We start from the raw sequence: 23,158 nt of genomic DNA, 5'->3' as shown, positions 1-23,158 counted from the left end.
TTTTTTTTTACGTTCATTCGCTCATAACACCACTATCACGAAATAATTTGTGTATTATGTATAATGAATTCGATCTTTGTACTTTGGAAATGAATCACTATAATGATGACGCGAAATTGAGAACAAGGAAAATTTTATGATGAATATTATAATGAATATTATCTTGTTTAAAAAATTTTATTTAAATTATTTTCACCAATTTTGCTGATATTGTAATATATACAGTCAATAACAATTACTTAAAACTCTCATCAAATCTTTTGCTACGAATCAAACATTCAAAATTATATGGAAAACTTAACGAATATAAAGGCCACTTTATTAGGATTAAAATATGATATCACTAGCTAATCAAATGATAGACAATTCACGTAAGGTTAACGACATAGACACAATAGCCTAAGTCATGGAATCTACTATTCAATATATATATATATATATATATTAATTAAATTGCAATCATTAATTAATTGCGTATAAAGAATCAGGCATATTCTGAAACTAACCAGCTTTGTAACAAAAACTTCGATCGTGATCGCTATAATATCATTATCATCAAAGATTTGAGGAAAAATTAGATTGAATAAAATAAAAAAGAAATACTATTTGCTTAACAGTTAAAGATTCTCAAAATATAAAGTATTTTACCTCTTTTTTTTAACATGAAATCCTCTTAAAATCAATGTTATTATAATCCTTTTCAGTAACGTTCAACATAATTCTATGCAATATTTGAATCGTATAGTTAAACATAAATATTATATAATATTTGCACTGAATAAAAACCCTGAAAATTTATTAAGTAAAAATAAACTTATTATTGAACATTCTAAACTAATTTCATAGAGGCAATAAATTTTTAAAATTTTGATTATTTTAGTATAAAAGAAGGAAAATTCTATATAATAAAAAATTTTTAAACATTATATCTACCTTAAAATTTCATTTCATCGTCTCTTAATAGGTTAAGAAACACATTTTATTAGTATTTACAGCGTAATTCTAGAAAATTGTGTGATCTGTATTCTAAAATCTAAAGCGCGACGTCTAAGTTAAAACAATAAATTTATTACAGTAAAAGTCTTTGTGCTAATATACTGTATATTGCATAGAGAATTAAAGTAAAAAAGGAAAATTAAAGAAAAAAATTTATAAATTATCAAATATATTATTTTGATCGGTGGCTTAGAGATCAGTGTTGTTTCACGTGATCATATTGGGACTGGTTGGGACGGTTTAATTTGTGAAATCTATTTTTAGAAGCGAGGATCCAGTTGTTCGCAGCCGCTTGCTCAGTTGAACGAATTCAAGATAACCCACATGAATATTAGTGATCATGGAATAACAACTATTTGATTTACATTTTTACCGTTTTACTGGTACGTAACTACTGGTCACTTACTTTTTTAATTCAATTTTTATTGATTTTATAAAATGGTTTATAGAACAATAGATTCCCATTTAATATTCGTCTTTGGATCCTAAGAGATTTATATTGCCTGGAAATTCATAAAGGAGCTTGGCAAAATCACACTCCTTCTTTGGATCTTTTGATTTAATAGTTAAAGACTTAACTACAACAAGATTTGGGGTCCTACATTACCTAGTGGAGAAGAATTGCTAAAAGAAATCTTAACAAGGTTCAAATCACACCTTAATTTCCAAAATTCTAGAAAGGGTGACTTAGGCAGACCTCGATGATGACAAATATCTGTTCTGAGATGACAATCGATAATCGGATCCGTAAACTGATTATGCCAGACCAAAATGAATCCCCTGTTTTAACAAGAATATAGTGTATTTGTTATTATTAATGTGAAAAATTTATAAGATTTTTAATCAAAAATTTTCAAATTATATACATTAATTCCACCTACGTCGATATATATTTATCAAATTGAAAAGAAAACCTTCTTACCACATGGCTATATCTAATGTATCTTCTGATAGAGCCGCTGATTATAATTCAAATTCCCAATGCAGAAATTCTTTGTTCAATACGTTCCTTTCTGCAATCAAGCTTTCTTCTCGCTTGTAGTTTTTCTGGACTAAGTACCAGTGGAAGTTTTTCAAAAAAAATCTGATCAAACTACTCACCTTAACGTTGGACCAAAGTCGGTATCATCATTGGTGAAGTTCGAAGAGAATCGATCTCAGTTTATAAGCAATTATATCAAAATGTTGCATAATGTAGCACAATAGAATTTTTAAATATGATGTGTGAATTTTTGGCCAATAAGCTTGCAGAGGGAAATCTTTTGACACTATTGCTATTGCTCTAGACTTATGATATAATATGTTAATTTAGGAGATAATACTTCAATGTCTATTAAAGAAGGATATATCTCAAAAAACGACTTTTCTAATGGCTTTGGTTACAACATATCGTCATCTAGATTTGCATAGATACCAGCTTCGATACTGCATGTGATCATAATAATCACCAAACAATGTGTGATGAGTTGATGATCTTATTCTTAAACACTTTTAGTTGTATGTGTTCAGAGAGCATAAAATGCCGTTGCACATTCAGCTGCAACTTCTAAGCAGAAAATTGAACTAATAGTTATCAGCCGATATCAGGATGGGTTACGGCTTTTTCCTTGATGTCTTATTCTCCGATGAATATAAGAGTTTCATTCTTCTTGATTACAAATTCTTCGAACTCACCTGCTATCCTGGAAAAAGCCCGTTCTATTTCCGGAGGAGCCGAAGTATGGCAAGAGTATATCAATCTGCCCGTCTCACTAGGGACAAAATGATGATAAACATTGAGTTAAGTGCAACCGCTTTCTATAAAGGTGGTCCACTTGTCCAAATTTTGAAAAATATTGGAACTTAGATCTCCTGACGATCTACGTAGGGCCTTTCTGAAAGGGAACATCAAATGGTTGAGAAAACAATCAAAAACCTCAAAATTAAAGTTAAGCATAGAAACGAAGCCCGAACTAGTTACAAGATTGAAAGATTAACACAAACTCTCGCATCTTCAAAAAGTTGCTAATAAATATATTATTGTAGAGTTGTTATTCCCATAATTTCTTTGCATCAAATAATTTGATATATTGTATAGTGTTACGATATCAAAAAGATAGAATATTTTTTACCAACATTACCTACTCATCTGAGCTTGAAGTTTTGAGACAACGTAACGTTGAGCTGGAGGCAAAGATTGCCGAGCATAAAGGTTGAGCGCGAAGAATGGAGTATAAGCGCTTCTTTGTATGAGGAAAGATTGACAAGCTTAAAAAGAAGAATGCTGACCTCTTTACGGAGAATTTTGATCTTAAACGCGAGGTAGCGAATTTCAGGAAGGAACAAGAACTAAAAAATACGGAACTTGAGAATAGACTCGCGAAGGTGGTACAGAGCTTTTCGGTGGATGAGCAGGCTTCTCCGTCAGTGGATGAGCAACCGCAAGTGGGAGATACAGTTATTTTCTTGATCGAGGAACATACGAAAAGCATTAGTGAAGAGATAAGACAGAAAAAGCGAAGTGAACGGGATGCAAAGGAGGCGTCTAAAAAATCTGAGAACACTATGCACGACGAGGATCAATCCAACAACATCAGTCTGGACGCGGATGGGCAACCTGTTAAAGAAGAGAAGTTGGATGCGACGCCTGAAGATGACTCTGCACCCAATGACATAAATACCAAGTCGTCTGAGGAAAAGAAACACCGACGTGAACTATCTTCCCAGGACTTATGCGAAGCGTCTTCTTAAGTTGAAAAATCCCAATCACATAAGAAGAGGGAAGCGGAGAATATTGTACAGGATGTATCCGATTTCACGGCCACTTCGACACCTGAGAAAAATCACATGGTTGAAATTTCCATGACGGCCCGTCATGAAAATCTGATACAGGTAATCCCTCAAATATATTACAAAATTTAGCGTGCTTAATACAAGAAGCATGGGATGCGAAAGATGAAGAAATTCCAAGCTAATCAAAAAGAAATATTGTGTTGGTGCTCCTATATTGTGGAATTCGATAAAAAGACCGCAGAGTTTACGACCGAGTATAAAGTTGGCGAGAAAAAAGCAAAAGGTATGATTTATGACAATCTTATTAAACTCCTTCCTCCTGGTACTAAACGTAACACTTTATTAAAACAAACTCAGAGAGCAAGAGATATATGCAAATTATTTGAGAAAATAGGATTTGATAAAATCAAGTATATCACAACATATACTGCGAATTCTATTCAGAATTATTCGATAGTCAAATTCAGACTATTATTGACTATTTCTCCAAAAATCCCAACATCGAATTACCCGATGATCAGGATGACTCTATTATCGATTTCGAAGATTTCGGATGATCAGACTAATGCATTGGAGGTGCACGTTAGTAAAATTCGGTGTAACAATTTTTTTTTCATATAATTAAATGCGTACCACACTCTTTATTTTTATAATATAGACAAGAACCGGTATTACAGCAAATGCTAGAAGCACGAATTACAAAAACGAGACTAAACTAAACGGATGCGAGTTAATCCAACCCCCCAGCGGAGAGTATAAATTGAAAAATCACGTGAGGATTTCATCTTTCACGGTGCGTCACTGTCGCGTCATTTCTGATTGGACAAATTGTCAAAACTGTCAAAATAAACTGTTGGTTGATCATTTCCTTTTTAGTTCAGCCGGCTGACCAAAATAATCTATAAAACAAAACAAAAAACCGTTAACTGAACCGTTAGTCCGTTACAGAGGTTTACACTTCTTTCTTTACCATGTATGTAGAATTGATGTTATCGCTCATTATACTCTTCATTTCCTTATATTTATATTATAAATAATAATACTGATAAATTCTTTTTTTTTCTTTAGCATAATTTTTTCGGTTTTTTTTATCAGTTTTTTGACAATAACAAAGTAAAAAGCCTTGTTTTTAGCAATATTTTATTTTGTGTGAAGTGACTAAATAAATAATTTAGTATATTAATTGTTATCATCGTTATTTTTTTAGTATGAATACACAATTTATCACTGTTGGTGACATCCGATTATCTATCTTACCTATTAAAGATAGAGCGATGTTATATCAAGATCAATTCGTTGGAGGTGTAAAAGTGCCACACTTTAAGACCTCTACTCGGGTATGTATATAACTCAAACACAAATTTGGATTTAAATAAATATTTAAATAAATAAATTCTTTTAGGAGACAAGCTTGTCGGTAGTTGCCATTGAACTAGCCAATAAGGCTGATAAACCTACAGAAATAATTGAAGATTTCTTATACATATCGGATGCAGTAACTGCTGCAAATAGTAGGTTGTTAGCCGAGAATAAAATTTCACATATCGTCAATATCTCCCCTTGTATAAATTTTTTTGGGCCATCGCGGATAACTTATTGCATTTCACAAAAGTAAGTGATTAAATAATATTTATTTTTATTTTATCTTTTTTTTTTATTAAATTTTTTTTTTAATTAGGTACCCCGATTGGAAACCTAAATACCTAAGGCTGTACGTTTCAGACGATCCAAAAGGAAAAATATCGAAGTTTTTTGAAGTAAGTATACTTTATAATTTTTAATAATTATATGAATATTCTTGTTTGGATGAAAATAATAATTAATTTTTATAAAATTTATAGGTTTCAAATGCTTTTATACATGAAGCAAATCAAGAAGGTGGACGTGTCCTAATTCACTGTTGGGCGGGTGTATCCCGCTCAGCTACCTTGGTTTTGGCTTATCTATTGAAGCAAGGGCTCACTTATCTTGACGCTTTTAATCATTTAAAAAAAAGAAGATCGATAATAGAACCCAACTCAGGGTTCTGTCTTCAATTAACTAAATATGAAATAGAATTGTTAAAAGCTCAAGGGATTCCAGTAAGTAAATAAATTTATTATGATTTGTTATTATAATCTTTAAATAATCTTTAAATAATATATGTAAAAATAAATACTAGATCAATGGCAATACCGGAAACAAAAGAAAGTATACCGAGTATGAAGTTGTTATAAACGCTGATGATAACGATGATAACAGCAGGATCATTAAAAGAAGAAAACTAAAGAGAGTTTAAATGACTTTCTTTCTCTTTAATATTCAATAAATTTTACACTTTGCCGATAAAGTACGATGAATATACCCTATATAGATATGCTTTCGTCTTTCAGATAGTATTAATTATAGAAGTCCATAGAAATACGGATGATCTTGATAGTACATCAGCTCCTTCACGTCCAGGATCAAGAGATTTAAATATATTAGCTTCTTTACATTTGATTAATGCATTTGCTTCGCCTACACTTCCACTATGTTTTAATAACATGGATACGATCTTTCAGCTTACCATTTGGCTATGTGCAAATCCAAATGTTCTTCAATTTGCTAATGATATATATTCATTCATCAATGCAAACGTCACTCGCAAATGGGCAACAGATTACGCCATCAAATTTAGCAAATCTAACAACATTAATGACTAAAAATTTAGTAGTGCCATCTAGAAATGACCGAAACTTCGCTAATAATTATAAAAATTGGGTTGGATATAACGTTTTTATTAAATATAGCGAATTTTATTATAATACTGTTTTATTATTTGCGTTTTTATCAGTCATTTCGATTACAATGTATTATTACAATGAAAATTGCTATTACAATTATTACAATAATTAAATAAAATCTGATTTATCTATCAAATAAATAAATAATAAGCTTCGTTGAATAATATCTAATAATTCGACAAAACATCTTTAATTTTTTCGCCTAATCTCCTACTTTAGCCACTAATTTATTAATACTTTTATTACTTATTTCGAAACTATTTATTGACGATAAGTTGGCAAATTTTTTGCAAAGTAACTATAAGATAATTATCGGTTGTTACTATCCCTTAAACTGTTTTGCAGCCAAATTTGCCTACAATTTTGTTTTTTAATTAAAGAAACTTTTAAATACCTTAAAATATTTTATTACATAAACCAATATTTTTGTAATAAATTCTTTAGTATTTTCTAAGTAAAAATCGAAAAAAAAAGTTCAATTTGATTAATGGGGTTTTTTAAAAGTAAATGATCGACAAATTATAACAAATAGTAGCTAAATTTTTTAAATTGAAATATTTTTTTATCTATTAACCCTAGAAATATAAAATTACCACCATTTGATGCGTCTTAATGAGAAGAATCTGATAGAATAAAATTGTCCTTCTACAAATATTATGTGATAGGATAACTTATAAAATCTAAAATTTTATATATTAATATAACCTTTTATTTATCAATTTTAGAGTTATTATTTTATTACCATTAAATGCGCCTTAATAAGAGGAATCTAACAAATATAATTTCATCTTTCTATGATCACTAGATCTCAAGATATTTTAAAAATTCAAAAATTTTTAAAATAATTAACCTAATTTAACCACATCGACAACCCCGGATATTTATCATGTCACCTTTTCATCCCCCAAAAAATTTCCCGATCATGACATTAATTAAAGATCGTTTATATGAATTCGTACAATTTTACTTAATATATCTATTTAAATAATAAATAATTATCTATTCTAAAAGATAAAATATAGGAACCTTTCAAATACCTGGCTGTATCTCCTAATGATTTAAACATTTTTAAATTTGATGAAAAAAGCTACATCATCATTTACAATCTATAATTGGCGCTAGAGTATTGAATTGATATTGTGCATGTTAAGAGATAAGCACCTGTCACAGCACTTCTTGTTGCTTTCTTAGTATGTTCTTGCTTCCTACTCTGAAGCAAACTTGTTCAAAGATTGAGTATAAAAAAATAAATATGCATTGGTCATTCTTTAAAGTATTTGTTCCTATAATTGAAATTCAGTATTTGACCCAAATGATAGATGATGTAGTTCAAGTTGTGAAGCAATTTCTATAATAAATTTAAAAGGCAATTTAGAAGTTAAAACAATTACTACTAATGAACATAGTTGTCCTGGAAAATCTGCGGACACGAATATTAAAAATTTTTGAGATACCCTTCGTCCGGTGTTTCTTGAAATTTCTGTTTCTTTTGTTTGTTTGACTTTTGACTTGATGGGTGACAATTTGCTAGTCGACTTATTGGTCTTGTCACTTGGTTCATTCGGATTACATACTTTCGTTCTGTCTTGTTGACGCTTAGTTAAAGTAATCCATAAATAATACAACAAATCTTTATAGCATTAAAATCTATCTTTCTCATCGATTCGAAATTCTCCTGTGGCTCTGATTCTTTGCTTGATAAGTTATTCTCTTTTGTGTCTGTTTCTAAATGATGGGCCCTAGATTCCATCGGGTTTTCATATGTTCAATATCTAATTCATATTCCTATTAAACTCCTATATGATTGCGTTTTTGGCCGATTTATCAAACGTAAAGACCCCCGCTTATTGATTAATTTTTCGCCTCTTTCAATTGATTTTTAATCTCCTCTTCTTTCTTCCTCTATTGCTCCTCAAAATTAATGCTTATCGTATGCAATCTAAAACAAAGATCAACGCGTTTTCTGTGAATAAAAATTTTTCCAATGGCTTTTAATCCACGTTTTTAACTTCTGAATTTCAGTAGTGTAATCTCTAAAAATATTGCCATATTTCTTTTGCCCCTCTATTTATTTTTTTTTTCCTTTGTATTAATAAAATAAGGTAGTTGAGCAATTCTCAACAAATCATAAACAGTACAACATAGCGATACAAAACTCTAGCTTCGGATAATAATACCTTTTGCCCTTACGCGAAATTGTAATGAGATTATCAGTTTAATTGAAATATTTTTACGCCACTCGGAGATATCATCACACCAAAATGTGGAGTGCCGAGTAGCACATGCTCATCTGGTAACCTTTCGAGCGCAGTGAATGCGAGCAATCTTGTAATTAAGAAGAGTTCCCTCTTATATTCATTAGAAATTAGACCGTCGATGGTTTCTTAAGGACAAAGCCATATCTAATCTTGGTTAGAAGTTGAATGCGCAACAGCAACTTAGAATCATACAACTAAAGTGTATCCCTGAGCTGTGTCACTGTGTGTTTGTGGTTTAGAACATCATTTCGATCAAATCTATGTTGTAACTAAAACCGTGAGAAATTCCATTTTCCCTTCCATTTTCTCTAACAGATATTTGAAGTATTATTTCCTAAATTAATACAATCTAATGAGGGGTTTGCATCAATAATATCATCAGAAGACAGGTTTTCTTTGTGTATTTGCCAGCACTGCTTTAACAACAGTCATTGTAGTGATATATTAGCGGATTTTCATACGCTGCTGTCTAACATCCGCCATATCATGAATCTCTCATAATCGTAAAGCGATATATAGCAATAGTGTTGAAAATTTTTCTCTCTGACGATTAAATATCTTTCAAACTATACCAATTATAACATATTCTGAAAAATAATATCCTGACACATATCTGATCTTGTATTTTCGAAAAGGCAAGCGAAAGACTTTAGTTGGGTTGCAGAAAGGATGTACTGAAAAGACATCCCTGCGTTGAGAATCTCCTTATACTGAACTAGAATCGACAGTTCTACCAGAAGAGGGAAGCTATGAAGCTAGTATTTATTGTCGAGGCCTTGAACCGAATCATTATTTGCCAGGACATGTGAATTAAGACACATGGGGCATTCCCAGAAATTCATTTGGGTCATGCTTGTAGAAAAGTATTAGTCATTCCTAAAAACGGGTCTGGTAGTATCTTGAATATAGAACTCAAATGCTAGGATCTTTTAATTTAGAATATCTAAAAGATTGGCACCAAAGAATCGGAGATCCAAAGGGAGAGAAAGAACGTGAAGAAGTACGTATGTTGATGGATTTGTTGTGTGTGATTTTAATGTCGATGTCGGTGTTACATAATTTGGTATTATTCGCTAGTATTTCATACTTGTTATGGTTGATAATAATATTGGCCATCTCGTAAAACGAGTTGGCGATTTGTAGGTTAGTTTCCAGTCGCGGTCAAGAGTGCATTCAATAAAAATTGAATTGAAAAGTAAATAACGCGTGTTAAAAGATCTAATAAATTTCTCGGTAGAGATCAAGCGTAAAACTGTGAATCAAAGAAACATTATTGTTGTGTTAATTCACTAAATATTCAGGTGAATAATCTTTGTCAATTTTACCTCTAATTTTCTTAAGCGAATTGTTAATATTGCCGTGATTTTGTGGTGATAATTTTTTTGAAAGATCTGGCATCGATGCATTACTATTATTTAGCAAAGAATAATGATGTCGAGGTGTTAAAGGAGTAGATTATGATTCTGCTGATGATAAATATATTGTTTTTCTTGATCATGAGCGTAACTTCGTCTCTTTCTCAGTAGGCGACGTCTTTGTCCTTTGCCGTTTCTGCGTCCACTTACGTTCTGTCTGGAATTACGGCTGGTTGTTCCGAAGACGAGACAAACGCATTCGCTCAATGTCGTCTTCTTACAAGCTCAAAAGATGGTTGGCGATCGAAAATTAGAGGCAAGTGGTTTGAAACTTTGAATGTTTAACGACAAAGTTCGAGAAGTTTTGAACTTTACGCGACATGGGAGTGTCGATCAACCGATCACTAGATCATTAGATTTATATTTAAACTATGAGCTAAAGTTGAATTTCTTAATTTAAAAATTTAAATTTAAGTCCTTTCATTTCTTTCGTTACAACTCACAAAATTATACTCGTCGCCAATTATTATTATATTCGGTATTGAAATTTATTTAAATTAATAGAGCATTTTTTCAAATTTTTTTTTTTAATACTAGATAGTATTAAATTTACTTATTTATCATTCATTGTATTTTATTTTCGATATTTTTTTCCGAATTTATAAATAATAGACAAACGAAATCATTAATTCCAATTAAATTTCAATTTCGTTCAAACTAGAATGTTAACAATAAAAGTCTTATTTCAGAATACTTTGAAGTTTGAAATTGGCCACGATCTTCGTTCTTACAGCAAAATAGCAAACACCACTTACTGAAATGGATAAAATTTTACTTAAAGCCACGACGGATAATGGCCCTTTCCACTTCATACTTGCTGTTCAAAAGTATGGATTTTTTTCTGAGAATGTAAGACTTCTAAGAATTTTGCATAGATAGGATTTTCACAGTATTATTGATAAAGACTGACCGCATCTTCTCAATTTTATCAGAAGTTCACAATACTCTCCTATCGACGACCTTTACCTTAGTAGAGTGGGCGTAAGTATTAAAAGTATGAGTATTGATTAGAAATATTTAAAATATTTTTATTAATATATATTATATTCTCTTTATATTCAGAGGTGAAAAAAAAAATTTATCAATAACCATAAATTTTTCTTGATCGATTGGCGATTGGCGATAACACTTTATATTCCGAAACTTGATAAATAATAATTTATACCTGATTATTTTGGCATAGTCTATCATTTTATATATCAGTTATTATTATGTAGGAATTCTTCTACGTTTAACATGCAAAAGGTGGAACCATATTGTGATCAGTTTAATAAGTCATGCTTATTTTGACATTGTAAATAGAACAACGACAACATTTAAGAAAAATCATGTGAACTATTAAATGAAATAATAAATTGTATTACTGTAATCAGCAATACTTGATGGATGACATCAATAATTCTTGTTTCTCCATCATGAAGAAAGCAACAAAACTAACACAAGAAAGAAACACGTCAAGAATAAATAGAAAGATTATAACAAATTTATAAATCCCGTACGATGAATAGATTAAAGATGTATATCAATTATAATTTTATTGGATCACTTTGTTGGATGATTACAACTCTTTTTACTTTACAAATTTTCCTTTTTTTTTTTAAGTTTAGCTTTATCGTTATAGTGGTAGTTAATCCCTTTTTTTGTCGTTCCGATAATACAACTCAATAAATGTAAAATTTATTTAATAAAGTTCCGTTTTTGCTCATGATAAAGTAACATCCTTCAGTTGTATTTATTGCTGTTATTAAAAATTTAACGATCCAAGTGATAAAAAAAAGTGAATTGACAAATCTAGAAGTATAAATATATGATTTTTTGGTCTTCAAACTCTTCTCGGGTGCCTCAATCTTTATGCAGTAAATTAAACTTCAGCCACCTATCCTCCTGGGTATTCTGTCCCTCAAGGTTCTCATGTTCGTGTCGAATGGTTAATGACAGAGCACACGCATGCTCTCTTTCATGCTATCAGTAAGCTAGGAAAAAGAATAATATCACTGTAATATTTAATGATACGTTTCAAAATTGATTGAAATGAGAATCAAAATACAACGTGAAACGTTCTCATAATTAAAGAAATCCGTGAGCCAGTGATTTTTCAATTTTCTAAAAAATTTTTATAGGGAAATTAATGAGCTGAAAGGTGATATTTGTAACGGTATGAAGTTATTTCATTATCTAACCGCCAGAACTCTCGCGATGAATCAAGCACCATCAAGCGCTTTCCAAAATTTTCGAGACGTTGAAGACTGAATTTTAAATAAAATTTGTATCATTTCCATCTCGTCCAAGAGTTAGTTAGTTATACTCCACCAAACCGATCACCTCCTGGAAAGATTTATACTGTACATCATAAGAAGTTGAGAGAATATTAAACTGTCAAGTTAAATTTGTATTAAGAATGATTTGATCTTGTAAAATTATGATTAATTGGGTGTGCTCATGAATTGCCAATTGAGTTAGTTGTTGGGTCAACGAACGAAAATTCTCATTGAAAATCTTAAATGATAACTCACATTAGCTGTTAGATTTTTTTTTTGCTGATCATTGATACCATTCGCACATTAGATTAACGCGATATACAGATTGGGTATACAATCAAAACATCTCACCGTGATTTTTTGGAAATTTTTTTTTTTATTCACCTCGATGACCTTCGTATATTTAATATGTGCAGGTCACAAAGGTATAAGGAGTGTTAAAGATGTTATTGGTTTTCTTTTTCGCTTGGCCATAAATTTCACTTTAACAATCAACATAGGTATGTTGTTTTAAAATTTCTTTTCGGATCTTATTTATGTGATCTTTTTTTCAATTCAGAAATTTCTTTCATAATTCATCACAAAATTTGCTAAATAATAATTTGAATCAGTAATTTAGGACAAATGATTCATCAGGGAGAAATAAATGTAGTATACTGTATAATGTATACTATATTATATTTAAAGGCCCAATTCAATCCTTCCACAACCAAGACTTGATAATACTCGCTCACATCCAGCTGCATGAGGTGTGATGGAAAAGAGTTTTTAAAAGTGCTAATTGAACTACTAGGTAATTTTCATTCTTTAGGAAAGTTATCTTCAATTGAAACCACCAAGTATATGGAGTTTCAGTATCACCTATTTTGATATCAAAAGGTTTTTCTCGTTTACGATATTGTTTCATTAATAATTCTTTACGTTCAGCTTTTTTTTCCCAAATTTCATCTGCTAATAAATCTCTTAAAAAAGTACTCGTGCCCTGCAAATTTCTAAAATAATAAATCATATGAAATAATTCATATTACGTTACTATTTTATCTATTACTATAATCATTAGAAAATACATAATTCGAAATAATATAATTATGTAATTCATTATTAAATACAAATTGTGTTATAATATACTTTGTTTTTTTTTTAAAAAAAAAACTTATTGTATTCTTAATTACTGTTATTATAAAAATTACAGATAAGATGCGTGTCTAAAATATATATATATATTTTTTCTTTATGATCAAAACTTACCAGTATAATACGGATGTAAAAAAAAGCATAATAAATATATTGGGTCAGCAAATTCAGCGTAATGACGGTTAAAAATTGAAATACACTGCTGGCGATAATCACCATAAAGTAATTTTTCAAGTCCAAGAAAACAAATTGAGATTGTATAATAACTTGTATGAATGCAGTATAATCAGCCATCAGGTATACAAGTGACCCATCCAATGTTTTGATAATAGAAAAGTTTTTTTTTTATATTTCATTCTATTTTATGGAATCTTATTTTAAACTTATTATATAATTTAAATTAAACGAGAAAAAAAAAATCGCAGTAGTATAAGGAATTGTTTCCAGGTATGGTTATTTTTATATATATCACTATAAACAGGAATTTATAAAAAGCTTAATTTAAACTCGTCAAATCACAGAAATATACATCGGTTTATTTGTTTTTCCTCTCAAGGTTTAGTATTAAACTTCTAAACATGTATAGGCACCGATTTGGCTACATTATAAATAGACCCGTAGTAAAACTCCATTAAAAATACTTCAAATTAAAAATTATTTAAAAATGAATCTCAAACAACACTTGCACACACACATTCCTCCCATATAATTACACGATTCTAATCTAAATTATTTAATATTATACGTTTACTTTATAAATAAGAAATTATTGATTAATATCGGTCAATTTACTTTTAATAAATCGTGCCAAAATTTCCTTATATTGATCGTATTATTCGTATATTATAAAATTCAATACTTTATGCCATCAAAAATTCTTCTTTGTAAAATAATATTATTAGTTAAATAAAATAAATCGTAGTTAATCGGTTAATCGACCGTTCATTTGTCGTTGTACGATTTATTGTCAATTATTGTACAAAAAACTGAATTCAGTAACAATGAATAAACATATAAAGAATTTAATTGATGATGATTACATGATTATTTGTCTATTTTTTTATTTGTGTAAAATCTTGGATAATTAGTTATAACCCAAAGGCATAAAATTTTTAAGTTTAATTTTGATAGCGTGATAAGAAATTTTTTATCTATTTTTAGTAAATATTTACTGTATATCATCAGTCTTTCAAAAAAAATTGTTCCATTTTTTTCATTGGTTCATCCCGTGAATATTCTATTTCGACTCAGGTTCAACTTAGAAGAATCAACTCATAAAAATCATAAAAATCAACTCATAAGAATCAATTACGGGACGCGTCGCTTATTACACAGCATCCCCTTATGGCTTTGATTGTTCTCAACCAGTTTATTTATTGATTTATGGCTGAAACTGGTTTGATTAGGTCTAGATTTCTCAATTATTTACTTTATTCTTTAATCTATACTGTAATACAAAGAGATTGCGAAGTAAAATTGGGGAGAAAAATTGGTTCACAATAAGAATTCTTGAATTTACCTTATTAGAGGCTTTTTTGCTTCTGAGAAAAATAAAAAGCCGACCATATGGATAATGTCAATGCGTGAATATCAACAAGAAATAAAAAAAAAAGGCTGGAAATTTTCAATCGGATAATTTTATTTTCTCGGATATCCGGATGATTGCACCATTATAGTAGTGGCGCAACAATTACGATATCCGGATAACGGTTCTATCCTGTTCTATCCAGATCATAATTATTAATTTATGATTGAATTTTTTTATTAATATTATTTTTTACGTTTAGTACTACGTTTTTTTTAATTAAAAAAGTTGCATACGCCTCACGTCGCGCAATTTGTTATTACATGTGTTACAAAGTATTTATGGTGATTTACTGAATTAGGATCGTGTTTTGTTGCGAAGAATTTTTTGATTCACTTAATACGAAACACGATCCTAATTCAGTAAATCGTTCACAACAAAACAATCTAAAATTCTTCACAACAAAACACGAAAACATGAAACACGGTCCTAATTCAGTAAATCACCATACGCTAATCATCGAAAGATTTTTGCTGAGCCACAATGCATGTACTCCGTTGCAATTTTGTATATAAATAGAGGTCTTGGTCGTCCCTCTAGAATGCATCTAAATGTAACAGCAATCATGTATTTCTGTTGATATACCAAAGATAATTCTTTTTATCACTTTACAGAATCTGTTGCTACAAATGCGTCATTAAATTGTATACTCCTAAGGTAATTTATGATAAAAAATTATTTACCATCAATGACTTCCTTTTCTTTTGAAATGTCGTAAATTAATCGAATGTACAAAATCTATCGTAATCAAAGAGTTTTGTGACAACAGACTAACCAATGAAACTGAATCGAAAGTTATTATGTCAACCTTTGAGAGTAAATTACGAAACTTGTCTATTCGAAATGGGAATGGGAATAATGTTAGTGATGAATACTATAATATCTCTTTGGAAAAGGATCATTCAATTACCTTTTCTGAACTTGGTCGAGACGCAATAACAATTTTAATAAAGCTGTGACATTACTGATAGGAACAAGAGTGTAATGCACATGTTTCATGCCTTATTTCGTGAAATTCAAGATCACGTAAACATCGTACCAATTGCTAAGCTTATTACCGATGTTGTCATTAATTGTTGGTCGAATAATTGGAACATCATCATATTTATTACTTCGGAACCTATACTTGGAAAAAAACGATTATTTAAATCATAATTAAATTAAACGAACAATGCGATATTATGAATCGTTTTAGATTGCTTTATTGTAATAAATGCATCATCCGGCAAAGAATCAAATGTTAGTCCTTGAATGAACGAGGCATCGCATTCACCGCGTAGTAATCGGGAGAAGGAAGACGAAGGAAATCGGAGAAGAAAGAAACCGGAAGGCACAATTAAAAAAAGATCTAATGTTGGCGGGCGGAACTCGCGCCTATAAAAATCTTATGATCCTTCAAGGTAATTTGTGATAAAAAATTATTTACTATCAATGACTTCTTTTTCTTTTGAAATGTCGTCTTTCATGGTAATTTGATAAAAAATTATTTACTAAAAGATCAATGGCTTCTTTTTCTTTTGTTAGAATATTCAGAAATTCTTTCAACACACTTTGGGGTTTTGCCTTTTACAATACTGTAGTCTTATGGATTCGAAATATCACGAGGAATACGAAAAGGCTTCTGCGTGCATTTTAAAGGCACTATATTTTTGCGGCGCGTTCCGCTCACCTACATTAAATTTTCTTTTAATTAAATTTTCTGTTTTCTTTCCTCTCCGATTTTCTTCATCTTTTTTTTCTCATGACGATAAATGATTTTTTTTTTTAATTTTACTTGTATTTTTTTATTTTTTTTTGGAATAAATTTATCATTAGATCAATATGAGTAAAGTCTGACTTCGATGAATATACATAGGATTTTTAGAAGCAAATATTAACATCAAAAAAAAAGAAAAAATATGAACTAAATATTAAACCCAGAATTTTATTCATATTAAAAAATATGTAAAAGAATAAATCTGTTATATATTATAATAAAACGTTTTTCATAAAAAATTGTATTTATTGTTAAGACCTATAAAATTATCGAGAATTGGACCAGAAATTCTAAAAAGCAGATCATATAGAGATAAAGCAATCTAGTAATCTACCCATGCGTGATATACCACTTACAACCAACAGGGTGGACATCCTTATATCACCTTGCCGATCATTTGCCGATCATATAGTAATTTGGTGATATCAGACTTTAAGGCTTCGGGCGAAGCCACAGAAGTTCGGGCGAAACTTGAAACTTTTATGGGTTATAGATTAACAGCTTTAGAATTAATGGCCAAAGTAACACAGTAAAATTTTAGGTAACACAAAAGTTATGGCCGAAATTATACTGGCAATCATATTGTTATAATTTATATAATAAATAGAAGTTTTTAAAATATCATTTCTCAATCAATTTTGTGTAAATATTTATGAACTTATAATCAAAATGTTCGTCTTGATTTGACGAATTCAACAAGCCATAAAACATTAAATTCTGATCACTGGCTGCTGCAGTATCATCAAATTACTTTTAATTTTTCTAATTATATGATGTAATTTTGGCTAATTTTGACCATTTTGACCCTCAAGATGATCAATTCAAATTATTTTAGTTTTATGTATAACAGAATTTGCAAAAAAACCCATAATAGTGATAATATCGAATAGATAATTAACAAATGATCGGCAAAATGATCTGCAAAAATGTGATAATATGAGGATGTCCGCCCTGTTCTTACAACCAAGGTGGCAAAAAGATCTCCATAGGATTTGAAAAAGTAAATCTGTAAATTAAAAGAAAGGAAGTTATTTTAAAATAAAAACAACAGTCACTGTTGATTACTGATTTAACGCTCCACAAGATATATAAATAACGCACATGATACATTATCATAACTGTAAGGATTCTCAAACTGTAATATCGGTGTTGCTTAGATTTCGGCTTATACATTGGATTTACTACTTTGTTAGCGTGTTCAGTTCGAAAAGCATATTTTTTGGCTGAAGATATAAACAATCGTGAAAAATTTAGAAAGTCTAAATGATAAGAATTTTATATTAATTTTTTTAAAAAAATTCAAAGTTCATCGAATTAATATTTATCATTGGCAGCGTCCCCAGCAGATAATGAATCAATTTCGTCCTTTGTTCGATATTGATTGCAAACTAAAAGAAAAAGAATTGATGCATTGACTAGTGAGGGCATAATGATAAAAAAAAAATTGTTATTCAAAGGAAGATGTTCTAATGTAGAAGAAAAAAAAATATACAAAGAAGATTCATAGGAAAAATCGGATATAACAATCACATAAAAAGAAACCCAAGTCATTTAATGATAATTGACGATGTCATACTGTTAAGAATTCATCACTGGGTATGAACAGTAAGAGCAACATGAATAACAATCACGCGGTTTTGATGCTTGAGCTATAATTTACACTTTGTTAGTATAATAAAGAAGGTATAATTTCATGAAAAATAATTTTCTCGATATTATTAATATATTAAAAAGTGATGTGTTGAATAAAGATCTTCAACGTCATTACACAGAAAGCAAATATCTTTTGAATCAAATGTCTTTAAAAGAGATTAAAGAAAATGAAAAAGTTATTCAATGTGATTTCCCTTTCTATAGCGAATTTTGATATAACGAATTTCAAATCTTTATTGTGGTACGCATTTAATCATGTGAAAAAAAAATTGTTACACCGAATTTTACTAATAAAATGCAGTATAACGTTGAACGAAGAAAAACTTATAAATTCACGGATGTAAGTGACCCCTTTTATAACGAATTTCTTTTTAAACGTTTAATATGACAGATTTTTGCAAGATAAATTTTAATATAAAGGGCAGTTTGATGCTGGTTTTATAGAATTTTTCTCAAATAAGCAATTTACCACTTTTAATTCAATTTATCAAAAGATGGATGATTTATGTTTCGAAGTTTCCTTTGCCACGTTCTACAAATGGTTTGATTTTCCTCTATTTTACTGCATTATACCAAATTTTTTTGCTATACCGAATAATTCGTTATAGCATTAACGAATTTTCTCATAACGAAGGCCTGACCAGCCCGGACGCCTACTTCGTTATATCGAGGGCTGGCTGTACTTTCTAAATAGGGTATACACTATTTCTGTGATCTATTACATAGTCGGAATCTTTGATTTATGCATGATAAAATTTTAACAATTGATTTGATACAGCTTTGATTTCCGATACAATTACACCTAACGGCCGACTCAGATTTGCCAACATAAATCGGAAATCGGAACATAGCAAATCTATAATAATCATTGTATTAGTCAAACCACCAGACATCTAATTAATATATTTGGTAACAATAAGAACTTTTTTTTTATATATTATATATATATATATATATATATATGTTAGTTTTGACATTTATAATTTTTTTTATTCTATTCAATCGTTTGTACATACTATTCATTCATACATAATAATCATTCATACTATTTATTCTTCTTTTCATCATAGCTATGGTTCAACTTTATGCAGATATTCTCTTATTGATTATGCTCGAATTACAAGATGATATTTCATCTTTACATTCTTGCATCCTTGTAAATAGATCCTGGTCTCGGATAGCCATACCTTTCACACCTAACGGCCAACTCAGAATTTGCCAATATAAATCGGAAATCGGAACATAGCAAATCTATCATAATCATTGTATTAGTCAAACCACCAGACATCTAAATTAACATATTTGGTAACAATAAGAACTTTTTTTTTTATACGTATTTTGTTGTTTTGACATTTATAATTTTTTTCATTATATTCAATCGTTTATACATACTGCTCATTCATACATAATAATCATTTATACTATTTATTCTTCTTTTCATCATAGCTATGGTTCAACTTTACGCAGATATTCTTTATTGGTTATGCTCGAATTACAAGATGATATTTCATCTTTACATTCTTGCGTCCTTGTGAATAGATCCTGGTCTCGGATAGCCATACCTTTCACACCTAACGGCCGACTCGGAATTTGCCAATATAAATCGGAAATCGGAACATAGCAAATCTATAATAATCATTGTATTAGTCAAACCACCAGACATCTAAATTAACATATTTGGTAACAATAAGAATTTTTTTTTTTATATGTATTTTGTTGTTTTTGACATTTATAATTTTTTTCATTCTATTCAATCGTTTATACATACTATTCATTCATACATAATAATCATTCATACTATTTATTCTTCTTTTCATCATAGCTATGGTTCAACTTTATGCAGATATTCTTATATTGATTATGCTCGAATTACAAGATGATATTTCTTCTTTACATTCTTGCGTCCTTGTGAAAAGCTTTAAAAGCAGGCGGAAGTTGGCTAACAAAGGAACGCCGATTGGCTAAGAATTTATTTGTAGATCCTGGTCTCAGATAGCAGTACTTTTCCTATGGAAATATATATCTCAAATCAATGGAATTACAGTAATTATGTGAAGGACTTTCTACAGTCAACGCTCGTTATAGTGAAGCTCGTTATGGTAAATTTGCTTATAGTGAACTTTTTTTATTCCCCCGGTTCACTTACTAATAAATCTTATTCGTTATAGTAAACTTACTTAGACTGGAGCCTTTAGTCGAATACATAAATTTCAGGCGGGCCAAATACGGAGTTTTGGGATGGAGGTGATATAGTAAACTTTTTAAAAATTTTATATAGAACGTATATTATAAAGTTTATATTCGTTTAGTGAATATCATGTGAAATCATTAGGTATATTGTTCACGAATCACTTTAAACACAAAATTAGGATTGGTATTCCACTTTATTATTGATATTATATGTATAAGGAATTAAATTTACAAGATCATACTATGAAATGCCAATAGAACTATTATCAGATAAAGAAATTATAAATAATTCATTGGTCTAAATATACACAGAATTGGAAATTCTTAAAGGCTTTAAAATCAAAAATTAAATACTTTTGTTAAAAGAAACTTTTTATTGTATTAATATAAGGTTCACTATAAAGAAATCTTTCGTTTTTGTGAATTCGTTATAGTGAACGAAAATGGTTGTAAGTAAGTTGGAACCGAGGGTTCACTATAACGAGCTTTGACTGTTTATTGTTATGCATTAGTCGAATTGATAAAAATTTGGTTCTCAAGGTCTATTACTGCTTTTGGTAAAGTCAGACCTTGGCCCACGCAAGAGAAAATGGAAATTGCAAGCGAGAGCAACTTCCGGTTTTGCTTTCCCACATACGTCTAAACTAAAATAACTGCAGGTAAAGGAGGCTTCTTTTTATATAAAATATCTGTTATTGTCTTACCCCATTTATAAGTCCAGCATTCTGCATAATAATATTTCAGCTTCAATTCCTTTTGCAATTTCGGAATCGGCCTATGCTAAACACCAACCTGGGTGATTATATGGAGGTTTGACTGTACTTAGAGATTCGGAGGGAGAGAAAGAGAACACTTTGTCCTCCTCAAAGTAGAGAGGTATGAACAACAAGTGCATTTGCCGCTGAACTTGTTATATTTTACGCCAATATAAGAGGTATAATAAATATTTTTTGATATATATATATATACATAATATAATTACCTAATATATTTTTATTTTTTTTAAATAAATTTCGTTAGAATACGCTGATTGCGGGCGGTACTCTTAGTGTCAAGATTTGTGATATATAAGAGGTATAATGAATTCTTTTAAATATTTTTGATATAGATATATACATAATATAATTACCTTTAAATTTTTTTAAAAAATAAACTTCGTTAGAATACGCTGATGGCGGTTCTCTTAATGTATATAAGAGGTATAATGAATTCTTTTAAATATTTTTGATATATATATACACAAAATATAATTACCTTAGACCTAAAATAATTTTTTTTTAAATAAACTTCGCTAGAATACGCTGATGGCGGTACTTTTAATGTCAAGATTTGAGGGTGATTATATGGAGGTTTGTACTTAGATCTTGAGGGAAAGTTCTTGCGGTATGGACAAATCCGCAGCTTCACAGCCAACGATAAATTGGATGCAAATACCGCGGATAAGAACCATCAGAGGAATAGGAGCATCTGAAATAAATCGTAAAAGAAAAGAAAGACCATTTGAAAATGAAAATGATCCATACTTCCATGGATCATGTTGACGTTAATTATAATTTCTGCGTGGAATTTCTACCTCAAGAATTAGGACTCTATATGAGAGGTATAATGAATTCTTTTAAATATTTTTGATATATATATATATACAGACCTAAAATAATTTTTTTTTTTTAAATAAACTTCTGATGATGGTACTCTTAGTGTCAAGAAAGATGATTTGGTAAATTTCGTTTGTTTTACATTCTTATTTTTCTTATTTTATATTGTTATATTGTTATTATATTATAATTTTAATATTTGTTATTTATTGCATCTGATAATAGCACTACAATATTATGATGTTAATTCATCAAAATATTAAATTAGCAAATCTTGGTTTGTCCAATCTTCCCAATAAGTATGCATTAGTGTACTATTATGGGAAATATCCAGTGGACATTTCCCGTTAAAAATGCTTTTATTTGGAGACACCTGTTCCTAATACACCTGAAGATTATGTAAAATTTATACCGGTAAATATAATATAATCTTAATTATAATCTACGAATTATTTATTCTCTAATTGGTTAAATTATAAATGTGCTTACACACACATATACTTTATATTTATTTACTTATATATCTCTTCCTGTCATCATTTATGAACAGAATCCACAAATTCTTGTTATACTGCAAAGGACAACGTGATGAAAGGAGATTCTCGCGAACGATTCTATACCTGAATTACAACCTGGAGACATGTCAATGGAAATTCAATCAAATGTTCATGGATTTAAGGAAAAAGCAGTCGAATTACTTCTTTCTAATTGCTTTTTTCTATATCATAAATGGCTTGCCGCCATACTCACAAATGCGGGCTCTGAGCATATTACATGAAGC

General features: G+C 29.8%; 3 protein-coding genes across 3 annotated transcripts; all 3 read left to right on the top strand.

Moving 5' to 3' along the window:
• Positions 1-2,621: 2,621 nt before the first annotated feature.
• On the top strand, positions 2,622-3,726 carry OCT59_026663 (uncharacterized protein; the record flags this gene model as incomplete). The annotated part of the gene is made up of 4 exons (XM_066143326.1): positions 2,622-2,714; positions 2,864-2,996; positions 3,074-3,148; positions 3,230-3,726. 4 exons carry the CDS (start codon positions 2,622-2,624, stop codon positions 3,724-3,726), a joined length of 798 nt encoding a protein of 265 aa, XP_065992855.1.
• Positions 3,727-4,290: 564 nt separating this feature from the next.
• OCT59_026662 (uncharacterized protein) lies at positions 4,291-7,105 on the top strand (the record flags this gene model as incomplete). Its single annotated transcript, XM_025310630.2, has 9 exons — positions 4,291-4,350; positions 4,427-4,561; positions 4,707-4,741; positions 4,837-4,881; positions 4,976-5,105; positions 5,171-5,379; positions 5,447-5,525; positions 5,610-5,849; positions 5,930-7,105. 9 exons carry the CDS (start codon positions 4,291-4,293, stop codon positions 6,044-6,046), a joined length of 1,050 nt encoding a protein of 349 aa, XP_025180488.2. The 3' UTR covers positions 6,047-7,105.
• Positions 7,106-20,416: 13,311 nt separating this feature from the next.
• Positions 20,417-20,949, top strand: OCT59_026661 (uncharacterized protein; the record flags this gene model as incomplete). Its single annotated transcript, XM_066143324.1, has 4 exons — positions 20,417-20,526; positions 20,678-20,691; positions 20,761-20,836; positions 20,925-20,949. The coding sequence occupies 4 exons, from the start codon at positions 20,417-20,419 to the stop codon at positions 20,947-20,949; spliced, it is 225 nt and encodes a 74-aa protein (XP_065992854.1).
• Between the last annotated feature and the right edge of the window lie 2,209 nt (positions 20,950-23,158).

The sequence above is a fragment of the Rhizophagus irregularis genome, chromosome 6 (genome assembly GCF_026210795.1).
Source record: "Rhizophagus irregularis chromosome 6, complete sequence".
NCBI classification, from domain to species: Eukaryota; Fungi; Glomeromycota; class Glomeromycetes; order Glomerales; family Glomeraceae; genus Rhizophagus; species Rhizophagus irregularis.
This window is presented reverse-complemented; position numbering and strand designations above follow the sequence as displayed.